Below are 14,868 nucleotides of genomic sequence, written 5' to 3' on the forward strand. Positions count from 1 at the left end.
ATACGGTTAACCCACTTTTTAGCTGTTAGTGACTTTTGATTCTTGTGAGACTAAAATTGTCACTTCTCTTCTTCATGTAGATGTGTAATTTGCCTGTGAATATTGAAGTTGAGCTTCAATTTATTGTATTTTGAATGGAAAGAGAGAGTTTTTCAGTTTGGGTAAATATATGTAGTGTATACTTTCCCTGGATCTCATAGCGTATATATTAGGTACAATGCTAGATAAGAGGTCTGCTTCTGCTAAGTCACTTCAGTCGTGTCCGACTCTGTGCGACCCCATAGACGGCAGCCCACCAGGCTCCCCCGTCCCTGGGGTTCTCCAGGCAAGAACACTGGAGTGGGTTGCCATTTCCTTCTCCAATGCATGAAAGTGCAAAGTGAAAGGGAAGTCTCTCAGTCGTGTCTGACCCTCAGCAACCCCATGGACTGCAGCCTTCCAGGCTCCTCCATCCATGGGATTTTCCAGGCAAGATTACTGGAGTGGGGTGCCATTGCCTTCTCCAGATAAGAGGTCTATTCTGGGTTTTTTCCCTAGGACATGTAAACTGAAATTAAAAATAAGACAGAATCAGGATTAATGGGCAAAGTAATATTCTTTTGCCCAAGGATGCAAGAATATAAAATGCTTAATATTTTCAACGTCTTTCTCCTAAAACAAAATCTACCAATGGAAATCTGGCTTCTTTCTGGAGTCTCAATACAGAGATTATTAACTCTATGACCTGGCTGATAGAATGTGAGGTCAAGTACGATGAGAGGACTAAAAGACCAGGAAGGGCTACCCTTGAGCAGCAAGCCTATGGCTTGGCTCCTTGACACTCTGTCCTGAAGTTTAAAACTAGGTCATCAAAATGTTCTGAAAGGTCCTCTATTGGGAATTCCCTGGCAGTCTATCAGTTAGGACTCTGTGCCTCCACTGCAGGGGTCACAGGTTTGATCCCTGGTCAGGGAACTAAGATCCCACAGGCTGCATGATACAGCTAAAAAACAAAACAAAAAAACGATGTCCTCTGTCTGGGTAGCTATAACATGATTTGATGGTCTTTTGTTTAAGCTATACTTCATGAACCAAAATTAAGCTTGTCTTAAGTGCTGATGTCATAGGAAGCCGTGGAGCTACCCCTGAGTTCAATACCAAGTTTTAGGACTTGGCATGGTTGACTTCTGATTCTTTCTTACCACTGTGGTCCAAGCATACAGCAGGCAGGAGCCAACAGAATTACTTAGATGTTTGAGGCAGAACTATTTTAGGTAACTTTTCTTTGAATTACACAGGCTATCATGGCTGGGTAGTATTTCCAATGCCTCCTTCCCGCTTCTGAGCTTGCCTAGTCTCAGCACCATCTGTGAGGACATCTAGCTTGTGCTCATCACAACATGGAGAAACGTCTTCTCTTGACTTCTGTCAGGTGAACCTCAGCAACCCGACACAGCCGGATTCACATCTTGATCTGGTTTACATCTCTTCTTCCTCTGCCTTTCTCCACGTTTCTTTGCCAACCTCTTCCCTTCTGATTGGGCTTCTCTGGTGGCTCAGCTGGTAAAGAATCTACCCACAATGTGGGAGACCTGGGTTTGACCCCTGGGTTGAGAAAATCCTCTGGAGAAGGCAATGGCTACCCACTCCAGTATTCTGGCCTGGAGACTTCCATGGACTGTATAGTCCATGGGGTTGCAAGGAGTCGGACATGACTGAGCGACTTTCACTTTTACACTCTCCCTTCTAATCTGTTCTCTGCTTCATCTTCTGCTTTGTGCTAGTTATTCCTTTCCTCTCCCCCTCTCCTTCCTTCCTTAATTCTTTCCTTCCTTAATTCTTTCCTTCCTTTCCCAGTCAGCACAATTAAAGCAAGTAAAAATCCCTCATCCTCAGACTAAATTCCTTTCTATTAAGGAAAAAGTACACAGAAGTAAATGTGCATACTAATCCATGCTAACTGGTGGTAGAGAAGGAATTATTGTATAACCTTTCAGGGACTGTGCTTTGCAAAATGACAGTACTCATTTGAATAGGTAAATCTTGGCCTGTTATTTAGTTTTGTCTCATGGCTCAGAACTGGAAGTTTTATAGACTGAGCCTTTCAGCTGATCTTGCAGACCAGCTTCTGTAGGGATTGTTCAGAATATCAGAGAAGGTTCAGTAATTGAGAAAGTTTCCACAGTCAGTAGACAAACAAGCATCAAAAACAGTACTCTAAGCTGCAAAGGCTTCTGGGATTTTAGAAACCATTAGGGGACAAGAAGAATCTTTTAGCTTATAAATCTAAATGGCAAAAAAAAAAAAAAAAAGTTTCTTTAGGTAGGAAGCACCTTAGCCTCCATTTTCTATAATGAAAGTGATGCTACCGCTATTAGCTTGTCTAAATCAAACCATGAACACATCTGTAGGATATCAAAGTACCGCGGGCCTCTGTTCTTTCTATTTCTAGTCCTATATACCATGCCTAACAGAATTCTGGAACACAGTGGTCAGTGAATGGTTGTAAGAAGAGTGAAGTTTTGTCTGGGCACAGTAATAATATCATAGTTGGATTCAATCACAGGAAAGATGGTCATCGAGGTATAAGTTGCCTAAAGTCTCTGTCTCCCACTCCTCCCCTGAGAAGGTTCAAGTGCAATGTTGTAAGTCAACTTTTCTACTCCTCCCATCCTCTGAAGTGAGGCAGCTTATCCTGTAGTTGCTTAGACCAAGGGAGAAGGCGTGCAGGAGCATAGTTCTTTCATTTAAAAGAATATCGTCTCCAATTGCAACCAGTCCTCACTTCTGGATAAAACTCAATCACCTCCGTTTAATCAGAATGATTTCCTTCCGTAGATAGTCTCTGCTGTGCCCCATCCACAAATCAATGTTTAATCAATTTCAGCCATTTCTTCCAAATACACTGCAACCACATTTTCTAAATCTACTGGAGACTTGGTTTTTGTGAATCACAGATAAATTAGGCCCATCTTGGTTTTCCTCCAACATCAGCTCACAGAATTCAACTAGGAATAGGTATGATCTTCCTTTTCTGAGGCCACTGTGAGGGCCCTGCATGAGTAAAGGGGTCCAGTAGGATGGAAAGAGCCCCTTTCAGAAGCAGCTCTGTGATGTGTGAGCATTTGGACAGACGGACCATTTTATTGTAAAAGAAGCATGTAACCCACAAGCTGTCAGCACCCAAAAGCTTTACTAAACAAGGTTTGATGATAAGAAACCAAGTCAAGAGGAGATAAAATGTTTGCTGGGTTATTTCTGAACACCCAACGTGTCAGGAGCCCCATTCTATTCTGTAAACCACCTGGTCTGTTCATTGGGGAGGATAATATCTGTTCAAACGTTGTCCCCTTTGTCTGTTCTAGGCAATAGCATGAAACATTCAGCAACTGCCCTCTGAAAGCCAAGTCTTTGTCTCTGATGGGAATTATGAAACAGGTTTCTTGAGAGGTGCCTACCCACCTGTGTTTAGATTCTAAATTTTGGGAAGATTGTGGCAGCCAGAGTAGCTGGGAGATGCTGAGGGAAAAGTCTGTTGAGGTTATGGAGACTTTTCAAAGCACAGTTTCCCACTTTAAAGTGGTTTGAATAAAACAAGAACTCTTGAAAACTGTCACAGACTTTGGACAAGATGGGACCTTGAAAGATTTTATTTCTTCCTTCTCTGTTAGCTTTACTACTATGACCTAAGAATGTGTCCTATTTTAGAAACCTTCCAAGGAATGGAGTTTTCCATAACCTTTTCCCTGTTAGCTATTTTTTTTAACTTCTACAAAATCCTTCCATCAGAAAATTCTTGGTCGTTTCTATGACCCTAAATGCTCACTGCTGCAGCCCAAATCTGTTCCTTTGCTCCATCTTCTGCTGCTCATATCTGCCACAGAGGGGCCCATCACAGCTGAAGCCCATTATTAGATCACTTCTTGGCTTCTCCTTTAAGGCTAAGTAATGAGAAGGTTTTCCTTCTCTTTTTGTAGGTCATATTTTTCAACTGTTTAATGAATTTTGTTGTTGAAAATTTGATCGGGGATTTCCTATGTCTGGAAATGCATTAGTCCTTGAACTCTGTAGCCCTAATGTTCCTCCCTGCTAGCTCTTTAAATACACCAAATAAAATGAGACGAAGAGAATGAAGCAGCTGCAAACAAAACAAAACATCGCAAAACTAGAAAATAAAACCACCAGGTTTGTCATTCTGGCTTTTGATTGAGCAAAACATTTATAAAATGAAGCATACTTCGGAGAGGTTAGCATCTCATTTATTGAAGATTGATCAACAAGAACTTGGTCAGGTTTAGATAAATGCTTATACAACTCTCAGTTTAAAATGCAGACTGTGAAAATCTAGGCACGCCAAAATGGCAAGGATGAGACAGTACTGGCCCCCCTTTTTTTAAAGGTAATTACATGGTTATTATTGTAAAGGAATATAAATACATATTTTAGCTTTTATTATAATTTAAAAAATATATAAATTTATTTATTTTAATTGGAGGCTAATTACTTTACAATATTGTATTGGTTTTGTCATACATCAACATGAATCCGCCACAGGTGTACACGTGTTCCCCATCCTGAACCCCCCTCCCACCTCCCTCCCCGTACCATCCCTCTGGGTCATCCCAGTGCACCAGCCCCAATCATCCTATATCATGCATCGAACCTGGACTGGTGATTCGTTTCATATTTGAAATTATACATGTTTCAATGCCATTCTCCCAAATCATCCCACCCTCTCCCTCTCCCACAGAGTCCAAACTGTGTCTCTTTTGCTGTCTCGCATACAGGGTTATCGTTACCATCTTTCTAACTTCCATATATATGTGTTAGTACACTGTATTGGTGTTTTTCTTTCTGGCTTACTTCACTCTGTATAATAGTACTGGCCCTTTACTCATACAATTGGCTCTCTGGGTCTGCAGTTTCCACATTCACAGAAATTAACCAACTGCAGATCAAAACTATTTGGGGAAAAAAATTCTAAAAAGCCAAGCTTGAATTTACTGCAAGTTGGCAACTATTGGTATTTGCATAGCATTTATGTTGTGCTAGGCATTATAAGTCGGAGAAGGCAATGGCACCCCACTCCAGCACTCTTGCCTGGAAAATCCCATGGACAGAGGAGCCTGGTGGGCTGCAGTCCATGGGGTCTCGAAGAGTCAGACACGACTGAGTGACTTCCCTTTCACTTTTCACTTTCCTACATTGGAGAAGGAAATGGCAACCCACTCCAGTGTTCTTGCCTGGAGAATCCCAGGGGCGGTGGAGCCTGGTGGGCTGCCGTCTATGGGGTCACACAGAGTCAGACACGACTGAAGCAACTTAGCAGCAGCAGCAGCAGCAGGCATTATAAGTAATCTAGAGATGATTTTAATGTATATGAGAGGTTGTGCATAAGTTATCTGCATGTACTATACCATTTTATATAAGAGACTTGAGCATCCATGGATTTTGGTATTTGCTGGGGGCCCTGAAACCAAAAGGAAAATGTTAGTAGCTCAGTCATGTGCAACTCATTGCAATCCCGTGGACTGTAGCTCCTCTGTCTGTAGAATTCTCCAGGCAAGAATAATGGAGAATAATAATAATAATAATTCCCTTCTCCAGGGGGTCTTCCTGACCCAGGGATCAAACTCAGGTCTCCTGAATTGCAAGTAGATTCTTTACCATCTGAGCCACCAGGAAGCCCAACAAGCTGAATTTAGAAAAAGCAGAGGAACCAGAGATCAAACTTCAAACATCTGCTGGATCATGGAAAAAGCAAGGCAATTCCAGAAAAAAATATCTACTTCTGCTTCATTGGCTATGCTAAAGCCTTTGACTGTGTGGATCACAACAAACTGTGGAAAATTCTTAAAGAGATGGGAATACCAGACCATCTTCCCTGCCTCCTCAGAAATCTATATGCAGGTCAAGAAGTAACAATTAGAACCGGACATGGAAAAACAGACTGGTTCAAAATTAGGAAAAGAGTATGTAAAGGATGTATATTGTCACCCTGCTTATTTAACTTATATGCAGAGTACATCCTGTGAAATGCTAAGCTGGATTAAGCACAAACTGGAATCAAGATTGCCGGGAGAAATATCAATCACCTCAGATACGCAGGTGACACCACCCTAATGGCAGAAAGCAAAGAGGAACTAAAGAGCCTCTTGATGAAGGTGAAAGAGGAGAGTGAAAAAGCTGGCTTAAAACTCAACATTCAAAAAACTAAGATCATGGCATCCCATCCCTCCACTTCTTGACAAATAGATGGGAAAACAATGGAAACCGGACACTCTATTTTCTTGGGCTCCAAAATCACTGCAGATGGTGACAGAGCCATGAAATTAAAAGACACTTGCTCCTTGGAAAACAGGCTATGATAAACTTAGACAGGGTATTAAAAAACAGAGACATCACTTTGCCAACAAAGGTTCTTATAGTCAAAGCTATGGTTTTTCCAGTAGTCATGTATGAATGTGAGAGTTGGACCATAGTGAAGACTGAGCACTGAAGAACTGATGCTTTTGAATCAATTCAGAAGCTGGAGAAGACTCTTGAGAGTCCCTTGGACTGCAAAGAGATCAAACCAGTCAATCCTAAAGGAAATCAACACTGAATATTCATTGGAAGGGCTGATGCTAAAGCTGAAGCTCCAATATTTTGGCCACTTGATGGGAAGAGCAACTCATTGGAAAAGACCCTCATGCTGGGAAAGATTGAAGGTTTAAGGAGAAGGGGATGACAGAGGATGAGATGGTTGGATGCCGTCACTGACTCAGTGAACGTGAGTTTGAGTAAACTCTGGGCGATAGTGAAGGACAGGGAAGCCTGGGTTGCTGCAGTCCATGGGGTTGCAAAGAGTTGGACACAGCTGGGCAAATGGACAACAGCTGGAACCAAACACTCTGAATATCCTGAGGGAGAGATGACTGTTATCTGCTGCATATCTGTAACTTTGGAGATCATTGAGTCATTATATTTCAATAGCTTTCAATATGCTACTAGATACAATAATCTTAGGTTTTACAATTGCAGTTGATCTCTAGTTGACTTTTAGAAAGTAATGCAACCTTTTTTCATGCTTTAGTGACAAAATTATGATTGTAAGTAAATATAGACAATTTCCATATTTTTCTCTGCAACAGCTGAAATGGAATGATATAAATCTGACCTTTAATGTTTGTTTCAACTCACTTTAAAAACCATCTTTGATAACTCTTGCTATGGTTTAATATAGCACACATGCCAAAGAACATGTATATGCAATCTAAAGGAGGATGAGTGTTACATGTCTTCTCAGTTTCAGAGATAGAACGCTACTAATGCCTTCGAAGTCCACTGTCTGCCCTCTCTGATGGTCTCTTCCTCTCTGCCTGAACCTCATCTGATATAAACACTCTCCTAAGTTTCATTTATTATGACTTTGCTTTTTCTTCACAATTTTATCATATTTTTTTTACGCACTGCAAAAGATTACTTAGAGACTTCCCTGGTGACTTAGATGGTAAAGCGTCTGCCTGCAATGCTGGAGACCCGGGTTCGATCTCTGGGTCAGGAAGATCTCCTGGAGAAGGAAATGGCACCCCACTCCAGTATTCTTGCCTGGAGAATCCCACAGACAGAGGAGCCTTGTAGGGTACAGTCCATGGGGTCACAACGAGTCAGACATGACTGAGTGATTACTTAGCTCACTGAATTTTGCAATTTGTGTTAGGGAATCATACTCTTCTATTTTTTCTGCAATTTATTTTGTTCTTTCTTTTCCTTTCATATTTCTGTTCTTGTGTTCATTTATAAATGAGCTATAGGTAATTTTAGCTACTTTATAATATTCCACTGTATGACTGTACCATAGTTTATTCATTTCACTGCCGTTGGACATTAGACTTGGCTCCAGTTTGAGAGAAGGGTCCTGGAAGCAGGCATGTTTGCTACCTGCTTCCCAGCAGCACCAGTCGTCTTCTGCACCCCTGCGTCACGAGGTGGGCTCTCAGGGCTTCTGCCCTGCTCTCAGTTTTTCCTATCAGCACCTAAATGAATCTTGTGGAAAAGATCTGGAAAATGGGTACCTAGAGCCCTTATGTAGGAGGTTCCCAGGGGTTCTAAAGTCTCATGTTAACTCACACTCACCCTTGAAGAATCTGTCAACATTTCATTGTCTTCATTCCTGCTCTTCTGCGTGTTACCTCTCCCTCTACTCTCTGCTAAAGGAAGACTGTATTCCACCACTCCTTGGATGAGCTCCTTATCCTCTGGAATTCAGTTCCTCTGACTGAATGACAATCTGAGACCTCTGATGGGCTTTTAAAAAGTTACAATTTTCGAGATTATCCAGATTTCTCATTATGGTGGGGGTAGAATTCTCCGAGGCTATCTATGATTTAGGAGGAAGCAGACTGATTTTTCTTCCTCTTCTTGCTACCACCATTCTCTATACCCTTTCTCTGCCTGATTTTTCTTGGTAGTACTTGAAACTATCATTATGTATTGCCCATCTCTCTCATGAGCATGTAAATTCCATTAAGGCAGAATATTTGTTTTATCCATGTCTATGTACAAGGAGATGCAACCAGTCCATTCTGAAGGAGATCAGCCCTGGGATTTCTTTGGAAGGAATGATGCTAACGCTGAAACTCCAGTACTTTGGCCACCTGATGCGAAGAGTTGACTCATTGGAAAAGACTCTGATGCTGGGAGGGATTGGGGGCAGGAGGAGAAGGGGACGACAGAGGATGAGATGGCTGGATGGCATCACTGACTCGATGGATGTGAGTCTGAGTGAACTCCAGGAGTTGGTGATGGACAGAGAGGCCTGGCGTGCTGCGATTCATGGGGTCGCAAAGAGTCGGACACGACTGAGCGACTGATCTGATGTGATCTGATGTCTCTGGCTCTTAATAGACACTCAATTAAAACTGTTGAATAAGTGCAGGCAGGAAAGCCCAAAAAGCAGGACATTTTCTCCAGTATTTTGCATCTACCTGTTTTCATAAGAATATACTTCCTCTGAAGTTGCTCTCTCCCTTGTTCTGCCATGTTTTTCATATGTTCCATTCCAACTATATTCTTATTCATCTTTTAATCAAGCAAATCTGTTTGCCTTCAGTATCTCCATATGCCCTAATAACAGAGAAGTGGGGACCTGTCCCTGGGCTGCTATCTGTCTACCCCTGATTTACTGTGTCTTTGCTCCGAGACCCACAGCTGGCCTGCAAGTGTTTCTGCGCCACTGCCAGTCTAATTCTTCATCCTGGCAGGCTGTCATCCAGGGTATCTCTGCCCTGCTGCAGAAGGCCCTCCCCGCTCCCACCCTAAGGCCAATTCTTTGGTGGTCAGGACTAATGTGTGCCTCACAAATAGCAAACTCTGTATTTCAAAGCATTGCGGTTCCTATCCTGCCCTCATGTTTGTTTTGTTGTGGCTGCTCTTGGCTCCTGCTGATGGTTTTAATCATTTTTACTCATCACTGCATTTAGAAGAGACGGCGGTGAGAAGGAAGTTGGAGGGCGGGGAATTGGTCGGTGCTCTGCTTGCCTCGGTGAGCAGCACACAAGAGGGGTAGATGGGCGGGCGCCCCACTTCTCTGTTGGTTCTAGGCCATGTTAGTGCTTGAGGGGCTCCACTTCTGGCAACAGAACCAGTGCATTCTCCCATCTTTTACAAAGTGATCCTTTTTCATAAATCTGGAGTTTACTGTGTCTCAGAGTTGTGTGTTTTTGTTTTGTTTGCTTAAATCAGATCCAAATATGTTACAGCTGATATTCATTTCTGCCTGACCCTGGCACAAGATGTAGTGGCTTTGTTATGTTTTACTGGGCTATCCTTTGTGAGACTGCATTATGGAATGCTAAACAGACAGCGCGTTGAGACCTCCTGCACTATTTACCAGGTGTAGGTCGAAGCTTTTATGATTAGGAAAATTCAAGTTTATTAAACGTGTCACTGAATTTGAAGTAGTTTTTTGTCATCACCTAGTTTTTGAACCAGTTAATATTAAAATTACTGTCTCTTGATGATCCCCAGTATATTCTTTTCTGTAAGAAAAAAAAAAGTAAAACAAACTCTCGTAATCCAAATGGTTTGTAATCATTCTTCCATATCACTATGCCAAAGTCCTTATCCTGTGAGATAACATTTACTTCCCTATCATTTAAAACCACTTCCATCTTTGAACTATTAGTTTAAGTAATAATTCTGGATTGGAGAACAGAGATAGTTCAGAAAACAGAAAGAAGTACGATTGTAAAAACAACCTCAGTTATTCCAAAATCTGAAGGTTAAAACAATAGCTGCCTTGATTTACTGACTCATGTATTATCTGAGAAAAAGTTGATTAAAACAGATTTTGACACTTTTTATCCACTGGAACTTGAACTTCATTGGGAAATGGTTCTGAGGGGGTAAATATGTTGACTAATTGGCTTGTTCATCCCACATGGGATTATACCACTTTCTGAACCAGAATGTCCTGCTATTGCAACATGTTTTTTCTTTATTCTTTTTTTTTTTTCTTAAAGTAATCCATTTGAGTTCATTACATGGCCATTTGTTAGGCTGGAGCATTGTACTTGTTTGTGACTACAGTGGAGTCATAGTAAGTCAGGACTGTCTGTATACACAGAGTCAATGGGAGATCCTGCAGCTGCTCAGGGAAGACGGCCGTGCTATGGGTCACTCTGACATTTGAAACCCCAAATCGTGCTTTCCCAAAGTCCTGGGGCACTTTCATGTTGATTGTCAAGAAGATTTGTTCAAGTTTGGTTTGCTTATTTACTGTATGCTATTCATAGGATCAGACTGTTGAACTTGGTTTTTTAAGCTTTTTATTGAAGTGTAATATTCTCAGTATTGAAGTGTAAAATTCTCAAGCTGGAATTAAGATTGCTGGGAAAAATGTCCACAGCCTCAGATATGTAGATGATACCACTCTAATGGCAAAAAGCAAAGAGGAACTGAAGAGCCTCTTGATGAGGGTGAAAGAGGAGAATGAAAAACTGACTTAAAACTCAGCATTCAAAAAACTAAGATCATGGCATCCAGTCCCATCACTTCATGGCAAACAGAAGGGGGAAAATGTGAAAACAGTGACAGATTTTATTTTATTACGCTCCACAATCACCAGAAACAGTGACTGCAGTCATGAAATTAAAGGTTCTTGCTCCTTGGAAGAAAAGCTATGACAAACCTAGACAGTGTATTAAAAAGCAGAGACATCATTTTGTTGACAAAGGTCCATATGGTCAAAGCTATGGTTTTTCCAAAGCTATGGTGTTTGTTTGTTTATTTGTTTTTTTCTGGTGGTTTTTCCACTGAAGCATCAATTCTTCAGTGCTCAGCTTTCTTTACAGTCCAACTCTCACATCCATACATGAGTACTGGAAAAACCATAGCCTTGTCTTGGCGGATTTGACTAGATATGGTTGACTAGACTAGTGAACCACAGACTTGACTAGTATTTATACTCACACTCAATGTATGAGAGTTCCAGTTATTCTATCTCCTCACTAATATTTTCTATCTTTTTCATTTTAGCTATTCCAGTGGATATGTATTGTGGTTTACCATGTATTTCCTCGTTGATAATGAACCTGAGTGACTTTCATTAGTGATTTGTGTATCTGTCTTTGAGAATTGTCTGTTCAAGTTTTTTTCCCCATTTTTCTGTCATTTCACTCTCCTTTTTGTTACTGTTTCATAGGGGTTATTTATATAATCAGAATATGGGACTTTGTTGAAAATATGTTTTATAAATATTTTCTCCTCTGTGGGTTGCCTTTTCACTCTTGTAATAGGATCTTTTGATGAACAAATATTCCTAATATTTTTAAAGTCCAGTTTATTATTTTTTCATTTTATAGTTTGCACTTTTCTTATCCAGTTTAAGAAATCTTTGCATACTCTAACTTGACAAAATTATTCTCTGCTTTCCTCCAACATTTTTATTTAAATTTGTAATTCATCTGACTTGATATTCATATATTGTATAATCCAGAGAGCAATATATAATTTCCATGTAGATATCCTATTAGCCCAGCATCATTTTACTTGGTTTTTAACTTGTTTAAAATTTATCTATGAAATTTAGTTTTACTGAGATATTTTTATATTTTCCTAGAGATAATTATTAATGATACTCAAAAAATAATTTAAGTCTATGATGGTGTAAAATTTATAATATAATCTATACATTTATTTAGCATGTAAATTGAGATATTTCTTAAAAGGTATTCTGTTTAATTAGACTCTCGTTTGTAATACCAGCATATTTATTCAACACTAGAGTGATTTATAATGCACAAACACAATAATTAAAAACAAATTAATTGTTCTCGCTTTTTCATTTAAATTCAATTCAACACATGTTTATTATTTGTCTGCTAGAATTTGGGACAGCTGAGAATATGGTTGAGGTTGTGAGCTCTATCTGCATGTCATTTAGGTTTCAAGCCATGTAATAAAGTTGTCAAACATCTGTCAATAATAAATAATTCTTCTTTAGTATTCAATATTATATTAATAGAGGTACAAGATGAGAAGTTTTATTCCTATTAAGATGACCTCATACCCCTTATGTAATGCCTCTATACCGAGTTTTCCATTAGCAATGACACAGTTCTTTTAAGAAGTAAAAATAGAAAAGAAAATACAAAACTTCTTTTCTGTATTTGGAACGCCTGTGAATGCTTCTTCTTTGATGTCATTTCTGCTTGGCTTTTATTTTTTTCTCTTTTTATTATTTGTTCTAGGTTGTACTGGTCAGTGGACATCTGGACAGCTGGGATGTCGGGCAGGGTGCCATGGATGATGGTGGTGGAGCCTTTATATCATGGGAAGCCCTCTCGCTTATTAAAGATCTTGGTAAATATTTAGAAAGTAGTTAACCCGTGTGTGAGGTTGTCAGTGGTGATGTTTAACTCAACACACAAAATGCTCAGCAGATTAGTTGCTGTGGAATGTTCAAAGATTCTCCTGAGGTCTGTATGTTTTTTGTCAGTTGATTCCCAGAAAAGAACTAATTTGTCCCCATAAAGAAAGCAATTTTTATTCAAGTGTCCACCAGACAGCCAAAGTATCAAATATAATCAGCCACTGGGGAAAATGAACAAGCTAATAAAACTGCAGCAAATGCAACCGCATCAGCTAGAGACCGTGTAAGGAAACCATAAACAAGTGGAAAGAAAAATCAGTAGCTCCCCCACTTCCTTTTCCTTGTTTAGACATCACCAAGCTGCTCGGATAGCTTTGCTGCACGCATCTTTCCACATCCGGAGTCAAGGAGAGCAAAGTAGGCCTGGAGGAATGATTCTTTTCGCCACAGTCAGGAATCCAGGATGAAAAACTGGACCTTGCAGGTTAACCTAGACATGGGGGAAGATGGATAGGCATACAAAGCAAGAACTAATTGTGAAAACAGTTTATCTTGATGAGCCTATTTGCAAACAGAAAACATACATTTCCTCTTTGTGGGCTGGTCAAGAGGTGGATTTTGAGTGAGGTTAGAAATAATCAAACAATCTGAAATGAGAGTTCTATATCTGAATCAGACCAGTGGCGGTTTGGAAAATGCCTCATCAACAGAATATTTCCATTGTGACTGTGGAGTTTCAAATGTCATAGAGATCAGAGCACTCCTTTTGGTGAAGGCATTCCATTGCTTACTTAAATACCCATGTGTTTAAACCTAAGCTTTGCCTCTGACTTTTAATGAACCCTTCTAACCCTAAATCAGCTCTTTAAATAATTTTTTATCTTTTATTTTTTGGACTGGAGCTCTGTTTTTTTTTTTTTTATTAATTGATTTATTCTAATTGGAGGATAATTATCTTATACTATTGTGATGGTTTTTGCCATACATCAACATGGATTGGCCACAGGTATTCAATTGTTCATCTTAACAATAGACTACTGAAATTGTCTTGATTGGGGCAAATCTTTAGTGTATACTTTTAATTTATGTCTTACTTGTGTTTTAAAAATGGAAAAATGGAAAAGTGTGCAATTTTTTTACTTCTAAATAGACCAGTGTCTCGCAACCCTGGCATTATTGCTATCTGGGGCCAGATAATTACTTTTTCAAAAAATTTAAATATAGTTTATTTACAATGTTGTGCCCATCTCTGGTGTACAGCAAAGTGACTCAGTTATACATATATATGCATTCTTCTTTTGTACTCTTTTCCAATATGGTTTAATCACAGGTTTATAGGACCTTGTTTTTTATGCATTCTGAATTCAGTAGTTTGCTCTGCTGTGAGGTCTGTCCTGTGCATTTTAGGATGTTTAGCCTCATCCCTACTAGATGCCAGTAGCACAACTCCCCCTGTCCGCAAGTTGTGAAGTGAAAAATGTCTCCAGACATTGCCGAATGTCCCCTGGTGGGTTGTGGGGGGAGAGGGTGGCATGTAAAATTGCTCCACTAAAATAGGCTAATTAAAGAACTGTAGGACACCTGAACACAAGGTCATTTTTTTAAAAAATGAACTAATTAGTAACTTTATATTATTTATACTTTAAACATCATTACCATATTGAGCACCTACTATGTGAAACCATTCTGTGAAAGCTGAGCATACTACATACTCTGTTCTTAAGACCCTTAGAATATAATTGAAGACATTCATATGCACCAACACACATAGTTATAAAGATATAATATCAAGTCTGCTTTTAGAATTGGGTAATGTTTGAAAGATAAATTGTCCAGCAAATAAAAACAGAAACACTCATTCCTTCAGAGGAGATCTGGGAAACTCCACATGTGAATTCATTCCTCTTCTTCCTTTAAAAAAATATACCCTTGGCCATCTGCCCTTAATTTTATTCTAGAATGAAGTGGGTTCGAGAGATGAGGCAGGCAACTATCAAAAATTTTCCTCTCCATGGGGCACAGATATTTATTTT

At 39.7% G+C, this 14,868-nt stretch overlaps 1 protein-coding gene across 10 annotated transcripts in view; it reads left to right on the plus strand.

The window, feature by feature from the left end:
* Positions 1-14,868, plus strand: part of CPQ (carboxypeptidase Q) — a 577,075-nt gene that overhangs the window by 376,885 nt on the left and 185,322 nt on the right. For all 10 annotated transcript variants that reach the window (XM_086336023.1, XM_086336027.1, XM_086336025.1 and 7 more), the window contains exon 5: positions 12,714-12,825. In XM_086336023.1, the coding sequence (XP_086192149.1) occupies positions 12,714-12,825 (112 nt within the window). The remainder of the gene's footprint in view (positions 1-12,713; positions 12,826-14,868) is intronic.

This window comes from Bos grunniens, chromosome 14 (assembly GCF_055505025.1).
Source record: "Bos grunniens cultivar Pamir isolate PY7600 chromosome 14, Bosgru_T2T1.0, whole genome shotgun sequence".
Classification (NCBI taxonomy): Eukaryota; Metazoa; Chordata; class Mammalia; order Artiodactyla; family Bovidae; genus Bos; species Bos grunniens.